The following is a 17,169-nucleotide window of genomic DNA, read 5'->3' on the forward strand; positions in this document are numbered from 1 at the left end:
CAGTATATTTGTTTTAATTGATTTAATCTTTGCACTAAAATTTAGGAAAGTGATTAAGTTCCATCTTGCTATGTTTTCCTTAATTCTTTTTATTAGGATTATTGGCAAATAATTATATTCTGCAAGTTTTGTAAGATCTTTTGTAATATTGATGCCCAGATATTTAAAGGATCTTGTTTGCCATGCCAAGGGGTATTTATTTCCAATTTATCTTGGTGGGCTTAAGTTACATTAGAAAACTGGGTTTTACCCACGTTATGCATGTATCCTGATAGGTTACCAAACTGTTCAAAAGAATGCATCACTTTTAGTAAAGAATATGTTGGTGGCCCCAGTTAAATAAAAAATGTAATCTCTGTAGAAGGCCAATTTTTGCTCCGTCCCTTTAGTAGCAATTCCTCTTTTGTCTTTATTTTGTCTGATCTATTGAGCTAGTGGTTACAAATATAATTTGAGGAGTAGCAATGACAACGCATAACCCTGTCTTGAACCTCTGTCTAGATTGAAATTGTTTGATTGGTTATCTGTTGATTTTATTCCTGGCAGTGGGATTGTGATATAATGCCTGTAAAGTTTTAATAATTGTGTCATGTAAACCAAAACTGTGAAGGACTCTATAAAGAAAAGTCCAGTTAAGAGTCAAATGCCATTTCAGCATCTACGCTTATCACTATTGCTTTGATCTTATTTTTTTGTATATGATCCATGATGTAGTGTAGTGTCCTTTGTATATTTTCTTGTGTCTGGCATTGTTGTATAAACCCTGTCTGATCATTATGTATCAGCATGGGGAAAAACACCTCTAATTGTTTGGCCATGATGAAAGTGAATAATCTATAATTTATATTTAGAACCGATATTGGTCTAAATTATACACATTCCATTTTATCCTTGCCTTCTTTCGGTATAGCTGAAATTATTGCTTCTTTCCAGCTTGTGGTTTTTGCGCCTGTTTTAAAGCCCAGTTCAGTCCAGTTCTGGTATGGTGTTTATGAAATGTCGGATATTGGCAAACCTGTGCCGTCTAAAGTGCCATGTAGCTCTAACCTGCAATGCACCAACGTGCTGAAGATTTATTCCAGCAACTATTGAGAGCAAGAAACTCTAAAAGAAAAGACTCTGAGATGAAACTTTTAAATGACCACTGCTGCTACAAAGGGGGGTGATAAGAAGATTCAGCTGGAAGAGTGTGATTCAACAAACTACAATCAACCAACTAGATGCAGATGTCCAAAGAAAAAATAGCCACCATTGCATGCATGTTAACCTCCCATCTGCCTATCAGAGTCGTCAGGTGAAACAATACCATTGCCAGATGTAGATGAGTTTGATGTTCCTAAACCAAATAAATTTACGTCCCATTATAAAATAATCTTAGATAGAAATATTTTAGACCTGAAGAAATTTTAGATCAAACTAATACAAAAGTGCTTCACAATCTTCCCTGGTGCTTCTCAAACTCTTAGCTGCTGAACTGTGCCTAAATCATTTGAGCTAAATTTAATGTAAAACGTCAATCGACCACTGTTAATTAAACAATCAATAAATTGAGTCACTGATACTATCTGGTCACTTGCAAACCTTTTCATTTATTTTCTGTATATCTGTATTCATTGTACTGTTCATCATAATCTTCATTTACGCCATTTTTATTTTATCATTTTATCATTTATTCCTTTATTTTCTGTTTAGTTATGTAAGTCTAAGTCAAAAAATATTTCATTTATAAAGAACTTGATCATTTGATTTGTGTGTAAATGACATAATAGGTCCCTGTACAACTTGAGAAAAACTCCTGGAAACCAAATTTGATTCTTCTGTTAAATGATAAATGGACTGTACTTGTATCGCGCTTTTCTAGTCTTCCGACCACTCAAAGCGCTTTACACATTACTAATCATTCACCCATTCATACCCATTCATACACTGATGACAGGAGCTACCATGCAAGGTGCCACCTGCCCATCAGGATCTATCTAATCATTCACACCCATTCATACACCAATGGCACAGCCTTCGGGAGCAACTCGGGGTTAAGTGTCTTGCCCAAGGACAACCGCCGATCCTCTGATTGTAGGACGACCCTTCTCTCCACTGAGCCACACTCCACTGAGCCACAGTTAGATAAATTGATGGTGATTTATGGCCTAAATTATAGATTATAGATTACCATAATTTCTTTATACTAATTCTTGAGTGTATCAATCATAATTGAATTATTTATAATCGTTACATATCCTGATATTGATGAATTATTATTTATTTAACCTGCTAACAGCAGTTATGCTACAGTTGTTTTTATATGCAACGTATCATGATCTACACAGGGTAGGAATAAAGTTTTGTCTCCATTTAGTTAGAATCTCTGTGGTTAAGTTATAAACGCTTCTCGACGCAACACAATGCTCAAACACACAAAGCAGCAGTGTTTGACCAAGGAATGAAAACGTGCTGCACCCTGTGCTTATTGGCTGAGGGTAACAACCCAAGTCCAGATGAGGACGTAAGTAAAAAGCTTTTTGAGCCCACCTCACAAAGCTTCTTATTTTGATTTGTTCCAGACTCATCTGTTTGGAACAATTCAAAATAAGAAGAAAAGAGAAGAGTACACTTAGAGGGCCAGGTCTCTGCCTGTTCACCACCACACACCTCAAGTGATGTTTAAGAGTAGTATTATTTTGTATCAGTCTATACAGTTTTAGGAAATTGTCGTTCAACAATAAGACACAAAGTGCTTTACACAACAGTGCTCAATCATAAAATAAATAAAACAAATAAGTAAAAATAAGGGCATTGGCAACCTGGTTAAGATGACCTTGTAATCAAAGTCCATAGTTCAACGGTTTGGACCTTTGGTGCATGTTTGACCTTTTATCTCTTCACATCGACTGCCTGTATCTCTGCTGTCACTATCACACTTACTGTGGTCACTGTAGAATATCAGCCAGCTTCTCCTGGTAGTACTCATAGTTTTCTTTGCAGTCCTCCCACAGGTTCAGAGGTTCTTCCTCGTTCTCCACAAATGTTTCCCAGGTGTAGGAGAAGTCTAAAGGCTTCATCACCCTCAGCTTACAGCCAGCAGCGTGCAGGGCCTTCAGTCCAGCCTGGATTTCTGTTTCCTCCCACTCTAACAGCCGAGCAGCAAAGATGCTCAGTTTGACGTTTTTCCTGGCCTTCAACACTTCAGCTATCTTTGCTGCACAAGCAGAGCATGGACTGGAAGACACATACCTTAAATGAACAGAATGAAGAAAAAACATTTTTTAATTTACCAAAACAATTTCACATATCTCTGACTATCCTTGTTTCAGTGCATTACTAGCATAATCATTTTCAGAAAACTTTTCATTTTTATGTACAAGTCTGTTGCTAAAGGGGAACTGCACCAATTTTAGATGTCACGGTCAGATTTTCACTGAAGGAGCTTTTTCAAATCTGAGAAATCTGAATCACTATTACTATAGTGCCCAAGCTGGGTCATCACATATCTGCTTTAAACATTCACATCTGGAAGTAGCCTACGAGAGAAATAATTCTTAATGACTCTCAACCTTGACCTTGCTTTCCATGAATCTTCACATTTCAGAGGGTACTTCACATATTTTTTATTTCTCTAGAATTAGAGGAATGATGCTGTTACTTTGGCATTTGATTGATTGTTGAGTTTTTGGCATGTCAACATAAAACAAATACTATAAATACCGACAAAAACATATTTTTTACTGATTCATTGTTAAGCTCTGAACTGCAATTGATAGTGTTCTTTGTATTACAACAGACAAATAATATAATATGTGAAATTCATTTAGCTATAATAACTATAAATAGCTATTGTGTATTTCATATATTGATAAAATTTGACATCTGTCAATATAAAGCTGAGAGAGGGTTGTGAAGTATATTTGAACACAACTGGAAAATGCATGTTATTTGGTTTATTTGTACAAGCATCTATACAAGTGCAAGTGGCAAAACTTTAAAAATGGTCATGGAAACAAGGAAAATATTGCCCAGACTTAAAATAAGTCATCTTTTAATCATCACACCATCTGACAGTTTAAGATAGGTATGTACCAGGTGACTGTGTATCTGAGTGCAGGGTCGTAATTCGGGAGGCACTGTATGAAGAAGGCCTCCTCAGCGTGAGACCCTGTATGCTCATCCTCCAGATAGCCCCTCAGTAGCCCGTCAGCTGTGTTCCCTTCATCTACCAGGTAACACAGGAAGGTCTTGTTGCGGCCCGAGGAGTATTCCACGTTCTTGAACTGGAACTTAAAGGCAAAAGGATCAATCCGGTCCCTGTGTAAAACAGAATAAATGAAAGAAACATTGGTATGTTAGTGTCATATTCTGGCACGATGCAAAACCAATCGGAGACTGTTTCTTGTTATCTATGCCAGGAAAAACATGAGATTGGTTGGGTCTGTGATTGTAAGATTGGATGTTGTGTCCTCCAATCAGAATATCTGCCCAATATAATGCATATGGAATATAAGCGGAGCTTGATAAAAGTGCTATTACAAGTACTACTACCTATGTAAATTTATATGAATATTGGTAACTGATTTTCTACTGAGAAAAAACGGAGATGCTCTTTAAAAACATAGCTAATGTTATTAGCAGTAACGGAAAGTGGATGATATAAATTGGTGGGGATTTCAATACGGTACAGATCAGCAAATTAGACAGGTTAACTTAACATAGAAGGAGCTCTAAGTTTTACAAGCCAAACATATGAGATGGGTAAAAGAGTAAATATTTTATTATCATTCACACTTGGAACACACATGGAAATACTTGAAATAGCACATAAACCAATTGCAACACCTCTACACCTAGCCCTAGCTAATGCCAAGAAAACTATTCTACTAAACTGGAAAAAAAGAAGACAACTCATTGCTCACAGTGGTTAAATCTTTTAACAGAACAGGTAACACTGGAACAAAACTCAGCCCGACAAAAAACAGCAATCTGAACAATTCAAGAACATTTTTCAAAACTTCTTATTAATCTTGAGTTACCTGTGAGTTTAGACCACAACAAAATCAAACAAATAACATCCATACACATTTACATACTGCACAAACACGAATAGGACCATACAAACATATACTATTCCGTTTTTTACCTATTCCGATAAAGACAGTATTCCTACCATAGAATGTATATAAGAAGTGGACACAGTCGTTGTGACGTCATCCATTGTTTTTTTTACTGCCGTATTGAAGCCTCGAGTTGGCGTTGGGCCTTTTGAATCTTTGATTTGTAAGCACACACGTGGCACACGTGGTTCACAGCATTTCTACAGTTTCAATGTCTATATCTGAAGAACATGTCACAGTCATGAAAAAACATTTTTTATTTAAAATTTTACAATGTTTCAGTTTCAAAATAATAGCCCTATGGCATCCCTCTATGGAAAGAATCCCTTAATTTTGTCACCCACTGCTTTTATTGTGAAATTCAAAGGGATCCTCTCAACTCTGCCCAGAAAATGTTATACCATGGTAAACTTGGTCTGTTTAAGTTTGCCATATTTTGTAAAAAAAAATGTCTGTTTTTCCAGAGAGAAATAAACTTTCTCTAGTTCAAAGTGTTTCATAATATCACCCAATAGATTTGAATGTGTTGGTGCAGTTCTTTGTTTTCAATTGAGTAAGATACATATTTGTGTTGCAGGCTAACAAATGAAACCATGTTAAGTTCCATTACTGTTTTTTATTTTATTCGAGTCTCAAACATAATGTTTCAGTCTCCATATATAGCTCCAATAATTTGATATCGTCGGGCAACTCCAGAACATATGACCTAACTTGTGATGCTGGTACATGATTTCAATTGTTCCATTGTTGTTGTACTAAAACAGTTACTCATAACCTTTTGATATACCTTCTTTGTTGTCAGGATCTCGCCATAAGTATCTGTTCCATTGGAGACTGGTTTGGGGATTTAGGATATGATGGAGCACTGTGTTTAAAAATGTTTTGCACTTGCAGTTATTTTAAAAAATCTGATTAAAGTATATTATATGTTTTTTTTAACTGCTCAAATGATGGAAATACCTTATACATAAATATGTCTATGAAACAAAGAATTTATTTTTCAAACCAATCAACAAATACTGTTTTTTCAAATGAGGGTGCAAAAGAGTGAATTTCAATTTAACTTAACAGCTAGCAATGGCTTCCCTCTCTCCTGCTCTCTCTTGCTCAGTGTGTCTCATGTTTAGCCATTCCTCTGCCTCCCTTACTGATAAGGGTACATGTAATAAGTGTAGTTTATTTCCTAGGTTGGAGGCGAGGCTCAGTGAGTTAGAAGCATGGCTCCGCACCATTGAAGCTCAGTCGTTAGCTACTGTAGTTAGCCAGCCCACCCTCGTAGCCGGTGCGGGCCGATCAGACGTAGCTTCTGCTAGCCGTCCCCCGGCAACCCCGAGCAGCCGGTAGGCTGGGTGACTGTCCGAAGGAAGCATAACTCTAACTCGAAGCACACGGGTCACCACCAACCACTTCACGTTTCTAACCGGTTCTCCCCACTCAGCGACATACCCGCTGAGAAACCAACTCTGGTTATCGGCAGCTCCATTCTGAGAAACGTGAAGTTAGCGAAGACAGGGGCCATAGTTACTTGCATCCCCGGGGCCAGAGCGGCGACATTGAATCCCACTTAAAACTGCTGGCTAAGGGTAAACGTAAATACAGTAAGGTTGTTATTCACGTCGGCGGTAATGACACCCGATTACATCGCTCGGAGGTCACTAAAGTTAATGTGGAATCGGTGTGTTCATACGCAAAGACAATGTCGGACTCCGTAGTTTTCTCTGGCCCTCTCCCTAACCTGGTCAATGATGAAATGTATTGCCGCATGTCATCATTCCGCCCCTGGCTGTGTGGTGTCCAGCAAACAATGTGGGCTTCGTAGACAATTGGCAGACTTTCTGGGGAAAATCTGGTCTAATTAGGAGTGACGGCATTCATCCCACTTTGGATGGAGCAGATCTCATATCTAGAAATCTGACCCAGTTTATTAGTGGACCTAATCCATGACAACTCTCTATAGAGATCGTGTCTGCCCCATGGCCACTTCAATTATTTAAATCAAAACTAAACAGAAGAGGAGTTATACAAAATAACTTAATAAAAGTTAAGGCAACCAACGCAACAGTACAACAAAACAGGACAATTCAATGTGGACTCTTAAATATCAGATCTCTGTCATCTAAGGCTGTACTAGTAAATTATTTAATATCAGATAATCATATTGATTGATTTTGTCTTACTGAAACCTGGCTGTGTCATGAAGAATATGTTAGCCTAAATGAATCAACTCCTCCAAGTTATATTAATACTCATATTCCTCGAGGCACAAGCCGAGGAGGTGGAGTAGCAGCCATCTTTGACTCAAGCCTATTAATAAACTCTAAACCTAAATTAAATTATAACTCATTTGAAAGCCTTGATCTTAGTCTTTCAAACCCGACCTGGAAAGCATTACAGCCAATTCCATTTGTTATAGTGTACCGCGCACCAGGTCCATATTCTGAATTCCTATCTGAATTTTTAGAGTTCTTATCAAGTTTAGTCCTCAAAACAGATAAAGTAATTATTGTAGGGGATTGTAATGTTCATGTCGATGTCGATAATGATAGCCTTAGTACTGCGCTTATTTCATTATTTGATTCGATTAGCCGACTCACTCTTTTAACCACACCCTCGACCTTGTTCTGGTATATGGCATTGAAATAGAAAATGTAGTAGTCTTTTCACATAACCTCTTTTATTGGACCATTACCTAATAACTTTTGAATTTTTACTACCGGAGTGTACGCCATTAGGCAAAAGTTTCTACACTAGATGTCTATCTGATAGTGCTGTAGCTAAATTTAAAGAAATGATTTCATTAGCGTTTAATTCATTACCATTGCTCAATATAACAGAGGACTCCTCCACTAACTTTAGTCCGTCCCAGATTGACCATCTTGTCGAAAGTGCTGCAGGCTCACTGCAAATGACACTAGACTCTATAGCTCCTCTAAAAAAGAAGATAATGAAAGAAAGGAAGTTTGCTCCATGATATGACCCTCAAACCCGCAAATTAAAGCAAACATCGTGAAAACACTCAATAAACTTTCATCGTTATGCAGATGATACCCAATTATATCTATCGATTAAGATAGACGAAACCAACCAGTTCTCTAAACATCAAGCATGTCTTAAGGACATAAAAACCTGGATGACCTGCAACTTCTTGACGTTAAACTCCCAGATCCCTAGGCCCAGATCACCTTCCAAATCAATTATCTAACGATATAGTTTCTCTAGATGAAATTGCTCCGGCATCCAGCACTACTGTAAAGAACCTCAGAGTTATCTTTGATCGGGATCTGTCTTTTAACTCTTATATAAAAAAATTTCAAGGACAGCCTTTTTTCATTTACATAACATTTCAAAAATCAGGCAAATCCTGTCTCAAAGCAATGCATGAACTAGTTTTTCTGCATTGCTGTTACCTCTAGACTAGATTACTGCAATTCGTTATTATCAGGCTGCTCTAATAAATCTCTTAAATCTCTCCAGTTGATCCAGACTGCTGCAGCACGTGTTCTAACAAAAACTAAGAAAAGAGATCATATTACTCCGGTATTAGCTTCTCTGCACTGGCTCCCTGTTAAATCAAGAATAGAATTTAAAATTCTTCTCCTTGCCTACAAAGATCTAACTGGCCAGGCACTGTCTTATCCAAATTAACTTATAGTTCCATATTACCCAACTAGAGAGCTGCGCTCCCTCAATGCAGGGTTCTTTGTGCTTCCTAGAGTATATAAAAGTAGGATGGGAGCCAGAGCCTTGAATTATAAAGCTTCTCTTCTGTGGAACCAGCTTCCAGTGGCAGACACACTCACCACTTTTAAGAGTAGTCTTAAGACCTTTCTTTCTGATAGCGCTTATAGTTAGGGCTGGCTCAGGTTCGCCTTGGTCCAGCCCCTAGATATGCTGCTGTAGGCCTAGACTGCCGGGGGACTACCTAGGATACACTGAGCTCCTCTTCTCTCCCTCCATCGTTATGTAGTCATGTCCTATTTATGCACATTACTGACTTTGCTTCTTCCCCGGAGTCCTTGTGCTTTCTCGCCTCGCAGGTTTCCATAAATCGTGGCTGTACCTGGACTGTGGTCGTGCCTCCTGCTGTGGCCCTGCTGATACCCATTGCTACTTCGATTATTATTATTAGTCACATTACCATTACCATTCCATGTACCATTATGCTTATTGGCTTTGCTTCTACCCTGGAGTCTTTGTGCTTTTTCGCCTCGCAGGTTTCCATGAATCGTTGTGGTACCTGGACCGTGGTCGTGCCTCCTGCTGACACCCACTGCTACTTCAATTATTATTATTAGTCACATTACTATTACTATTCCCTATATCATTATTATAATTCTACTATAGTCATTGTTGCTGTTATTATAAGTAGTCTTAATTTTTTCCTTCATTACTCTGCTTACTACTGTGATTATATGAATAATTTATGTCATATACATTGAATGTGCTGTAACTCTGTTATTTTGTTCATTTTGTACACATGACTATTGCATTTCTGTCCATCCTGGGAGAAGGATTCCTCCTCTGTCGCTCTCCCATAGGTTTCTTTTTTTCTCCATTGTTAAAGGTTTTTTTTAAGGGAGTTTTTCCTGTGCCGATGTGAGGGTTCCCGGACAGAGAATTTCGCATGTGTACTGATTGTAAAGCCCTCTGAGGCAAATTTGTAATTTGTGATTTTGGGCTATACAAAATAAATTTAAATAAATTGAAAAGAGTGCCTTCCTTAATCTGGGTATTTTTTTGTCCAAACAAACTCTAAAATAATTTTATCTATTTTGCTAAAAAAACAAAACTTTGTTGTTTGATATTTATTACAATACATTGATATAAAAATTGTAATTATATATAAATTCTGCCTGTGGGCATATGGGACCATCTCTGCAGATCATGCGTTGTTTGTTCAAATTATTTTAAGAAGTTCTCCTTCCAAAGATCTGCAATTTTTGTAACATTGACTTAAACTGGATTGAAACTTTACAGGGTACATTTTTACAAAGATTGTTAATCAGAAAAAACATTACTTAGGACTATATACTTTTGTTTATGTTTAGCTTATAACCTGATATTCGTATAAATATACTTAAAACAGAATTAATAACAGGAACTGACTTATTGAGGTTGGAAATATATAATAATTAATCATAATGTACGGCAAGATTTTATGCTCCCCACCTCCAAAAATCTTGCTGTAGTCAACTGAGGTTCGTAAAGAAAATGCAAGAGCTAATGCAAAAAGTAGCGGATATGTCGGACGGCCCTGTCTGGTAGATTGCTTCAAAGTAATGTTGTCAGACCAAGTTTCTTTGTTTTTACTGAGGCCATTGGAGTGGTGTAAAGAAGTTTGATCCATGAAATAATTTGCGAGCCAAAACCAAACCTTGACAGGGTTGAGAAGAAATAATCCCACTGAACCCTGTCACAGGCTTTCTCTGCATTATGGATATTAATATTTCTGAGTTGGAACTTGAGTTGGGTGAGGATATAATATAAAATAATCTACAAATATTATGGACCATTTATCAATTTTGAATAAATCCTATCTGATCCACATGAAATTTTGTTGGCTGCACATTTTCTAATCTAATAGCCTTTATTTAAACAGGCCCTATTATGCTATTTTCTGGGTGCATATTTTTATGCAAAAACAGATACCACATTGAAAATAGTCCATTTAGAATTAAAGTCCTTTATTTAGAAGTTAACTTAAAGTTTATACAAATCATTTTTTGTGTTGATTTTGATGATCCCTGTAAAAAAGTGGCAGAGTTTCCAAGTACCAGAGTCCCTTCAGAGAACATCTCATTTTACTACAGCAGGATCTGATAGTCGTCACCCTCTTCGTACTGTTTGTGGTTCTCCAATGCCTCCCTTCCCTCAAGCGGGCCCAGAAATAAAGCCTGGACCTCCAGCAGCATGGTGTTAGTGTTGGCTCCCAGCAGGGACTGGTTTAGCAGCAAGGCGAAGCTCTGCTCGTGGCTGGAGGAAGAGACGTTGTTGCCCTACCCTGAGTTATCTTTCTACCTTGGGAGTTAAGCCTGATCTGGCACCAATGATGCGCATTAAGAATAACCATAAAGAAATAGACAATCTTATCTCTAACAGTCTTTTTTTTTTTTACATACAGCGGGTAAAATAAGTATTGAACACGTCACCATTTTTCTCAGTAAATATATTTGCTATATAGGTGCTATTGACATGAAATTTTCACCAGATGTCGGTAACAACCCAAGTAATCCATACATACAAAGAAAACCAAACAAATGAGTTCTGAAATTAAGTTATGTGTAATACAATTTTTACTTTCAAGATTTGAAGACAGCTTCAGTGAGTGGAAAAAGTATTGAACACATGAAGAAAGGGAGGTGCAAAAAGGCATGGAAAGCCAAGACACCAGCTGAAGTTCTCTCACACAAACAGTGTGGAAGAATGGGCCAAAATCACACCTGAGCAACGCATGGGACTAGTTTCTCCATACTGGAGGCGTCTTGAAGCTGTCATTACAAACAAAGGCTTTTGTACGAAGTATTAAATAAATTTCAGTAAGCGTTTTCAACACTTTTTCCCTGTGTCATTCCATTTTTTACACATAACTTAATTTCTGAACTTATTTGTGTGGTTTTCTTTGTTTGTATGGATTACTTGGGTTGTTACCGACATCTGGTGAAAATTTCATGTCAATAGCACCTTTAGAAATATATTTACTGAGAAAAATGGTGACGTGTTCAATACTTATTTTACCCGCTGTATGTAAAAAAAAAAAGACTGTTAGAGATAAGATTGTCTATTTCTTTATGGTTATTCTTAATCATTGGTGCCAGATCAGGCTTAACTCCCAAGGTAGAAAGATAACTCAGGGTAGGGCAACAACGTCTCTTCCTCCAGCCACGAGCAGAGCTTAGCCTTGCTGCTAAACCAGTCCCTGCTGGGAGCCAACACTAACACCACGCTGCTGGAGGCCCAGGCTTTATTCAATAGCACCTTTAGAAATATATTTACTGAGAAAAATGGTGACGTGTTCAATACTTATTTTACCCGCTGTATGTAGAGTCAATAGAGGCATCAGCATGAACCTGAGACTGTTTCAGAACCAGTTAAAAGTTCCTCACTGTATGTAGTCAATAGAGGCATCAGTTTCAGAACCAGTCCAAAAAGTTCCTGCATTTTACTTAAAGTATGTAAGTATTATCAACAAACTGTTTTTGCAGTACTTAAAAAAGGTGTATTTTACATTCAGATTATTTATATAGCAGCACAAAACTATCATATATGTAAAGATATAGAGGAGTTATGTCTACCTGAGCAGAGAGGGAAGTCTCTCTCCCTCTGTGTGGGTTGTTATCAGAGCTTCTATTTGCTTTGTTCACTCAGCTAGCTGGCCGTACATGCTTGTGAATGTACCCCACTGGTTAGCTCAGGGCCGCCGCTCTGCCAGTGATAACCCCGTCCAGACTGACAGTATCATCACATAAAAGGTAAATGGACTGAACTTGTGTAACACTTTTCTTGTCTTCGAACCACTCAAAGCGCTTTGTCATTTTTCACCCATTCTCACCCATTCATACACTGATGGCAGGGGCTACCATGCAAGGTGCCACCTGCCCATCAGCTGTATACAATATGTATCATTTGCACACATTCACACAACGTAGGCACAGCTTTCTGGAGCAAATTGAGGTTTAATGTCTTGCCCAAGGACACAACAAAAATATTGTTAAAAATAAAACACTATGTTTTAATTAAATAAAAAATGTATGATCAATAATTATAAAAAAATGACACAACAAAAACAGTCTTTTTTATGTAAAAGGTCACTTTGAATGATTAAAATGTTAAAATTTGGGACAGTTCACATGCATTTCAGGACAGTTTAGGTGGAATTTGGGGATGGTTCTGGGAGGGTGGTTATTTTTTAGAGCCTAATGATTTAAATGAAAGCTAATCATGTATTCGTACTGGTAAGAAAACTTTCAATTCCAAGCTAATCCAATCTGTTTACCATTGCTTTGAATTCATGTTCTTTTAAATCTCATTTATCTATCTATTCTGTGTGCCTTTGTTTGTTGTTATTGTAAGCTGTAAAGCACTTTGGGTTGCATCTGAGTATGAAATGTGCTATATAAATAAATAAAGCTTGCCTTATAACCACTTATGCCAGCTATTATCAATTGAGTAATGTGAAAGGACGGCCGGCTCAAAAGTCATGTGCTTTGTTCAACGGCACTTTTTTTAGAAAAGCTCATGAAGTGTCGAGAGAAAAAATGGTTAAGTACACAACTCTGAGGAGCAGAGGCTTGCACCTGAGAAGACACACAAAGGCAGAACCAGTTTTGCCAACTCCAATGAAAGTAGCTGGCCCTAGCTCCAAAAAAGGATGTCATACTTACAAATGTAAATATTTACAAGCTCAGACAGACATCAGATAATTTTTGCCTGCAAAATTGCAAAAATAAGTCCAAACAGGACTTTTCTATTGGAAGCAGCTCGGGGAAAACATAGAACAGCTCTACTAAACAACATAAATAATGCTTGTAAATTCAAACTCTATTGAACCACAAGCATCTAATGCAGCTGCTTTTCCAAGTAAAAGCGTTCTAGTATCGAAAAGTTTCTTGTAGGTTTTGGTGTTTTAACACAAATCGATTTAAAGTTAGAGGATGGTTTTAATCTAAATTTGGATGTTTTATAGTAACTGCATAAAACAACCTGCACTAATTCTCTACCATTATAGACATTTAATTGGGTTTCTCACATTATCAGTTTGTGTAAGGTCCTTGGATTTTTCCACATGTTCAATATGTCACATCTCAAATGTTTCCACGGTGGGAATGTAAAGGTTTCACTCCTTAATGACAGACAGTCCACTCAAGTCAACTCTGATTGCTTGTCAGTGCAATCATTTGAGATCAGTGGATCCTCTCTATCCTCTTACCTTTGTGATCACACAATCTGATTGTGACAGGGTAAAGGCATTTTCAGTAAAAGAGAAACTATGTAAATAAAGCACATGTAGAATGTGATAACTCATCCCTGCTCATCCTTAACTCTGTCTATTGAATTGTTTAATGAACCATACTTGGTTAATATGAACTTACCCTTGGATGATTTCAAATGGAGGTAGTTCCATTGGCTCAACCTGAGAATCGCCATTCTGACTGCTAGCTACTGCACCATTAGAGGCTGCCGCTTCAGCTGAAGGGACCTCTCCATTATCTACTGCACGCTCTCCTTCATTCTTCATTTTCTGTACATCCTTGGTGCTTTCAGCGGACACTTCTTCTTTTCTCTCTTTTCTTCTCATTAGCGAACGACCTTTGTCAGCCATGGTGAAAAAATGATTGTCTAGTGAATGTGTGGGTTCAGAAAGTCTGTTTGGAAAGAATTTAAGTGGAATAGACTATATGTAAATGAAGACAGGAGGTACAGAAAGAAGACCTGAAACTAAAAACTTAACAGACTAAAGAGAAGACAAGCAGAAAAGAAAGGAGACCAAGTGAGGGGGAGGAGTGGAATAGTAGATAGGGCAGGGGAGAGCAGAGGAGTAGTGCAAGGAGCGAACCAAAGAGAGAGAGAGAGAGAGAGAAAGAGAGAGAAAAAAGAATGCAAGGATTAGACCATACAGTTCAGAGGTTTGTCCATAAATCCAATTTATATGAACACTTCTCTGATATGAAAATCTATCTACTGTGGTGAGGAAAAACCTAATTCAGATATAATTAAAACCATTAAAAAAAACTGAAAAAGTTTTTAGTTGCTATCCAACCATATGTTTTATTCTGAAAGCATTCAAAGTTTCAACTGATGGGTGATTTAACAGGCACATTATGTGTAAGATTTAAGGATACTGTATTAAAACTCAGCTTACAGTTCTGTCTATAAGCAGCTTAAATCTAAAAATGGCATAATGGCACTGGCCTTTAAAGGCTCATATGGGTCAAACCATGGTAGATACACACAGGCAGCTGCAGTTAACAGACGAAGCAGGTCTATTTAAAGACCCTGAGGGTGGGGGAGGTAGGGCCCCAGTTCTTCAGTGCGGGTCTGCGCTTATCTGCATTTTGACAGACTGAGACTGCAGCTGATGTTGTCTACTTATACCCAAGACACATGCAGTATATGTCTGCAGTCCTGGGAATAAGCTGCATATTCTGAATGAAAGTTAAGGGCTGATGCAAGAGGCTGAATACAACTTAATAGGAGTTGTCTTACAGCTTGCATGATGGCAGAAGAGTTCTAAGTGTGTTAGTATCTAAGATATGTAACCGCACAGACGGACTAAATAACAGTGTCTGTATAGGTGCCAGCTGGCCAAGAAAGAGCTAGCTTGAGTCTACATTTGGTATTCTCATTAGAAGGCTCTCTGTTAGATGGCTGTAGAAGATCTTTTAGAAAATGAATATCTAGTTTTCTGTAAGTAATGTAAAATGTAGAGACCCCACTATCAGCTGTATATGGCTCAAGCTGTAAGTCTGTCAAAGAAATCAAGTTATGCAGGAAATCAGAGAAAATGCTTCCATGCTGAGGACCTTGGTAGCTGAAAGTCATGTGTATGCCACATAACATCCTAAGTTTGATCCCAGCCATGGACCTTTGTTGCATATCATTGTTTTATTTGCAACACTTATATGATCAGTGTTTTTATAGAATGAGTAATGATCAAGTCAGTGGAAAATATACATCTTGTGATAGTGGTTCTCTTTCACCATGGACCAATAGGACCTCCACAGTGTGGGGCTCTCATGGTTTATTGAAGTGATCCCTCCTAGGCCGTTTGTAAGCTTTGCAAATTCATAATCAGCAGAGGTAGGGAATCAAAACATTATAATACAGCATTTCAAATAGTTCTCTTAAACTGACCTGAAGCTCAATATTGACACTGTTCTGTGAATAGTTTTCTATTAAATAACAAATATAGCACTGCTGATCAACCCACACTGGTCAACCCTGGATACATTTTTGGAGTACCACTTGGGGGACCTAGATGCTTCAGATTCGATTGATATCTGATGGTGCATTGAATTACAATCCACCCCCCTTGGATGTTTTCCCCTTTATGTTGTATTACATTACATAATTAGTATACATACACACACACTACAGTCCATCATTTGTGTAGCGCCCTGAATCATAACGTGTTTTTGGACAGTTCATTTTAAGGGTGCAAAATAGTTTTTGGTGTTTCCGCCCGGTCCAAGCAAGTTTTCAGCTGGAAGAAAAGTGTATTTTATGGAGCAGATTGCATTGCTGTCGACAACGAGGGTAGCGCAGCTAGCTTGTTATGTCGGCCAGCAGCAGCAACCAGCTCATCGATGCAGCAGAAAAGACACATGGAAGTAAAAATAACCAAAGCACACTTGCTTTCTTCAAGCTGTGAGTAATCCAAAGCCTAAGAAAAGATTACCAGTGAGTAGGAATCGCTGATGGCTGATGTTGAGAAGAAACTTGTAACTTTATCACTAACTGATCTCAGTGCAGTAAGTGAATAGCTAGGATGTCAGCCTGGTGAGGAGACAGAAATCGGTTACTGAGAACGCTGATCCTGGGTTACCTGGAAAGTGAAGAAGTTACTGGTTTGGAGGATACAGGATTGTCAGTGCTTTTACCCAATAATGATTTTATTGACAACTTGAGAAAGGAGACTGCTGACACTGGTGGAGAGAATGTATCAGTACGTGAGGAGACGAGTGGGCAGCCAGAGACAGTTATAGGGCGCCCCCTGTCGTACTCTGGTACTGCTATACGAAACCCAAGAAAGTGTTCTGTGTGAAAAATCAAACCCAGACACCAGATGTACACACTGTTACAAGTGTGGCAGCAGTGAACATTGGGCTATTGGATGTCGAAAGAGAAAAGATACATTGCCAGCTCATGCAAAATTGAAATGGCAGATATTAAGTTGAACCCTGCTACGACGCTACTTTGTCAGGCGTCATTGACAAGAAAACAGGATAGAACAGCCAAGTTAGTGGGATGCAAAAGTATTTTCCAGTGTAACCTTGGTGGAGTTCAGACTACAGTGTTATGGGATACAGGATCCCAAGTGTCTATTGTGGACATGGACTGGAAAAAGATA

The 17,169-nt window shown here is 38.1% G+C and overlaps 1 protein-coding gene across 1 annotated transcript; it reads right to left on the reverse strand.

Moving 5' to 3' along the window:
* Positions 1-2,927: 2,927 nt before the first annotated feature.
* Positions 2,928-14,421, reverse strand: apobec2a (apolipoprotein B mRNA editing enzyme, catalytic polypeptide-like 2a). Its single transcript, XM_054617698.1, has 3 exons — positions 14,192-14,421; positions 4,075-4,299; positions 2,928-3,231 (listed from the first exon to the last, which is right to left on the reverse strand). The coding sequence occupies exons 1-3, from the start codon at positions 14,419-14,421 to the stop codon at positions 2,928-2,930; spliced, it is 759 nt and encodes a 252-aa protein (XP_054473673.1).
* Positions 14,422-17,169: the final 2,748 nt, after the last annotated feature.

Source organism: Anoplopoma fimbria, chromosome 17 (genome assembly GCF_027596085.1).
Source record: "Anoplopoma fimbria isolate UVic2021 breed Golden Eagle Sablefish chromosome 17, Afim_UVic_2022, whole genome shotgun sequence".
NCBI lineage: Eukaryota > Metazoa > Chordata > Actinopteri > Perciformes > Anoplopomatidae > Anoplopoma > Anoplopoma fimbria.

Bases quoted from the DNA above. Each gene is read 5' to 3' on its own strand.
- apobec2a (XM_054617698.1), bottom strand. From the start codon at position 14,421: ATGGCTGACAAAGGTCGTTCGCTAATGAGAAGAAAAGAGAGAAAAGAA. The intron at 4,300-14,191 runs GTAAGTTCATAT...TGTTTTACACAG, and splicing joins CCATTTGAAATCATCCAAGG to GGACCGGATTGATCCTTTTG. The intron at 3,232-4,074 runs GTACATACCTAT...TGTTCATTTAAG, and splicing joins CTCAGATACACAGTCACCTG to GTATGTGTCTTCCAGTCCAT.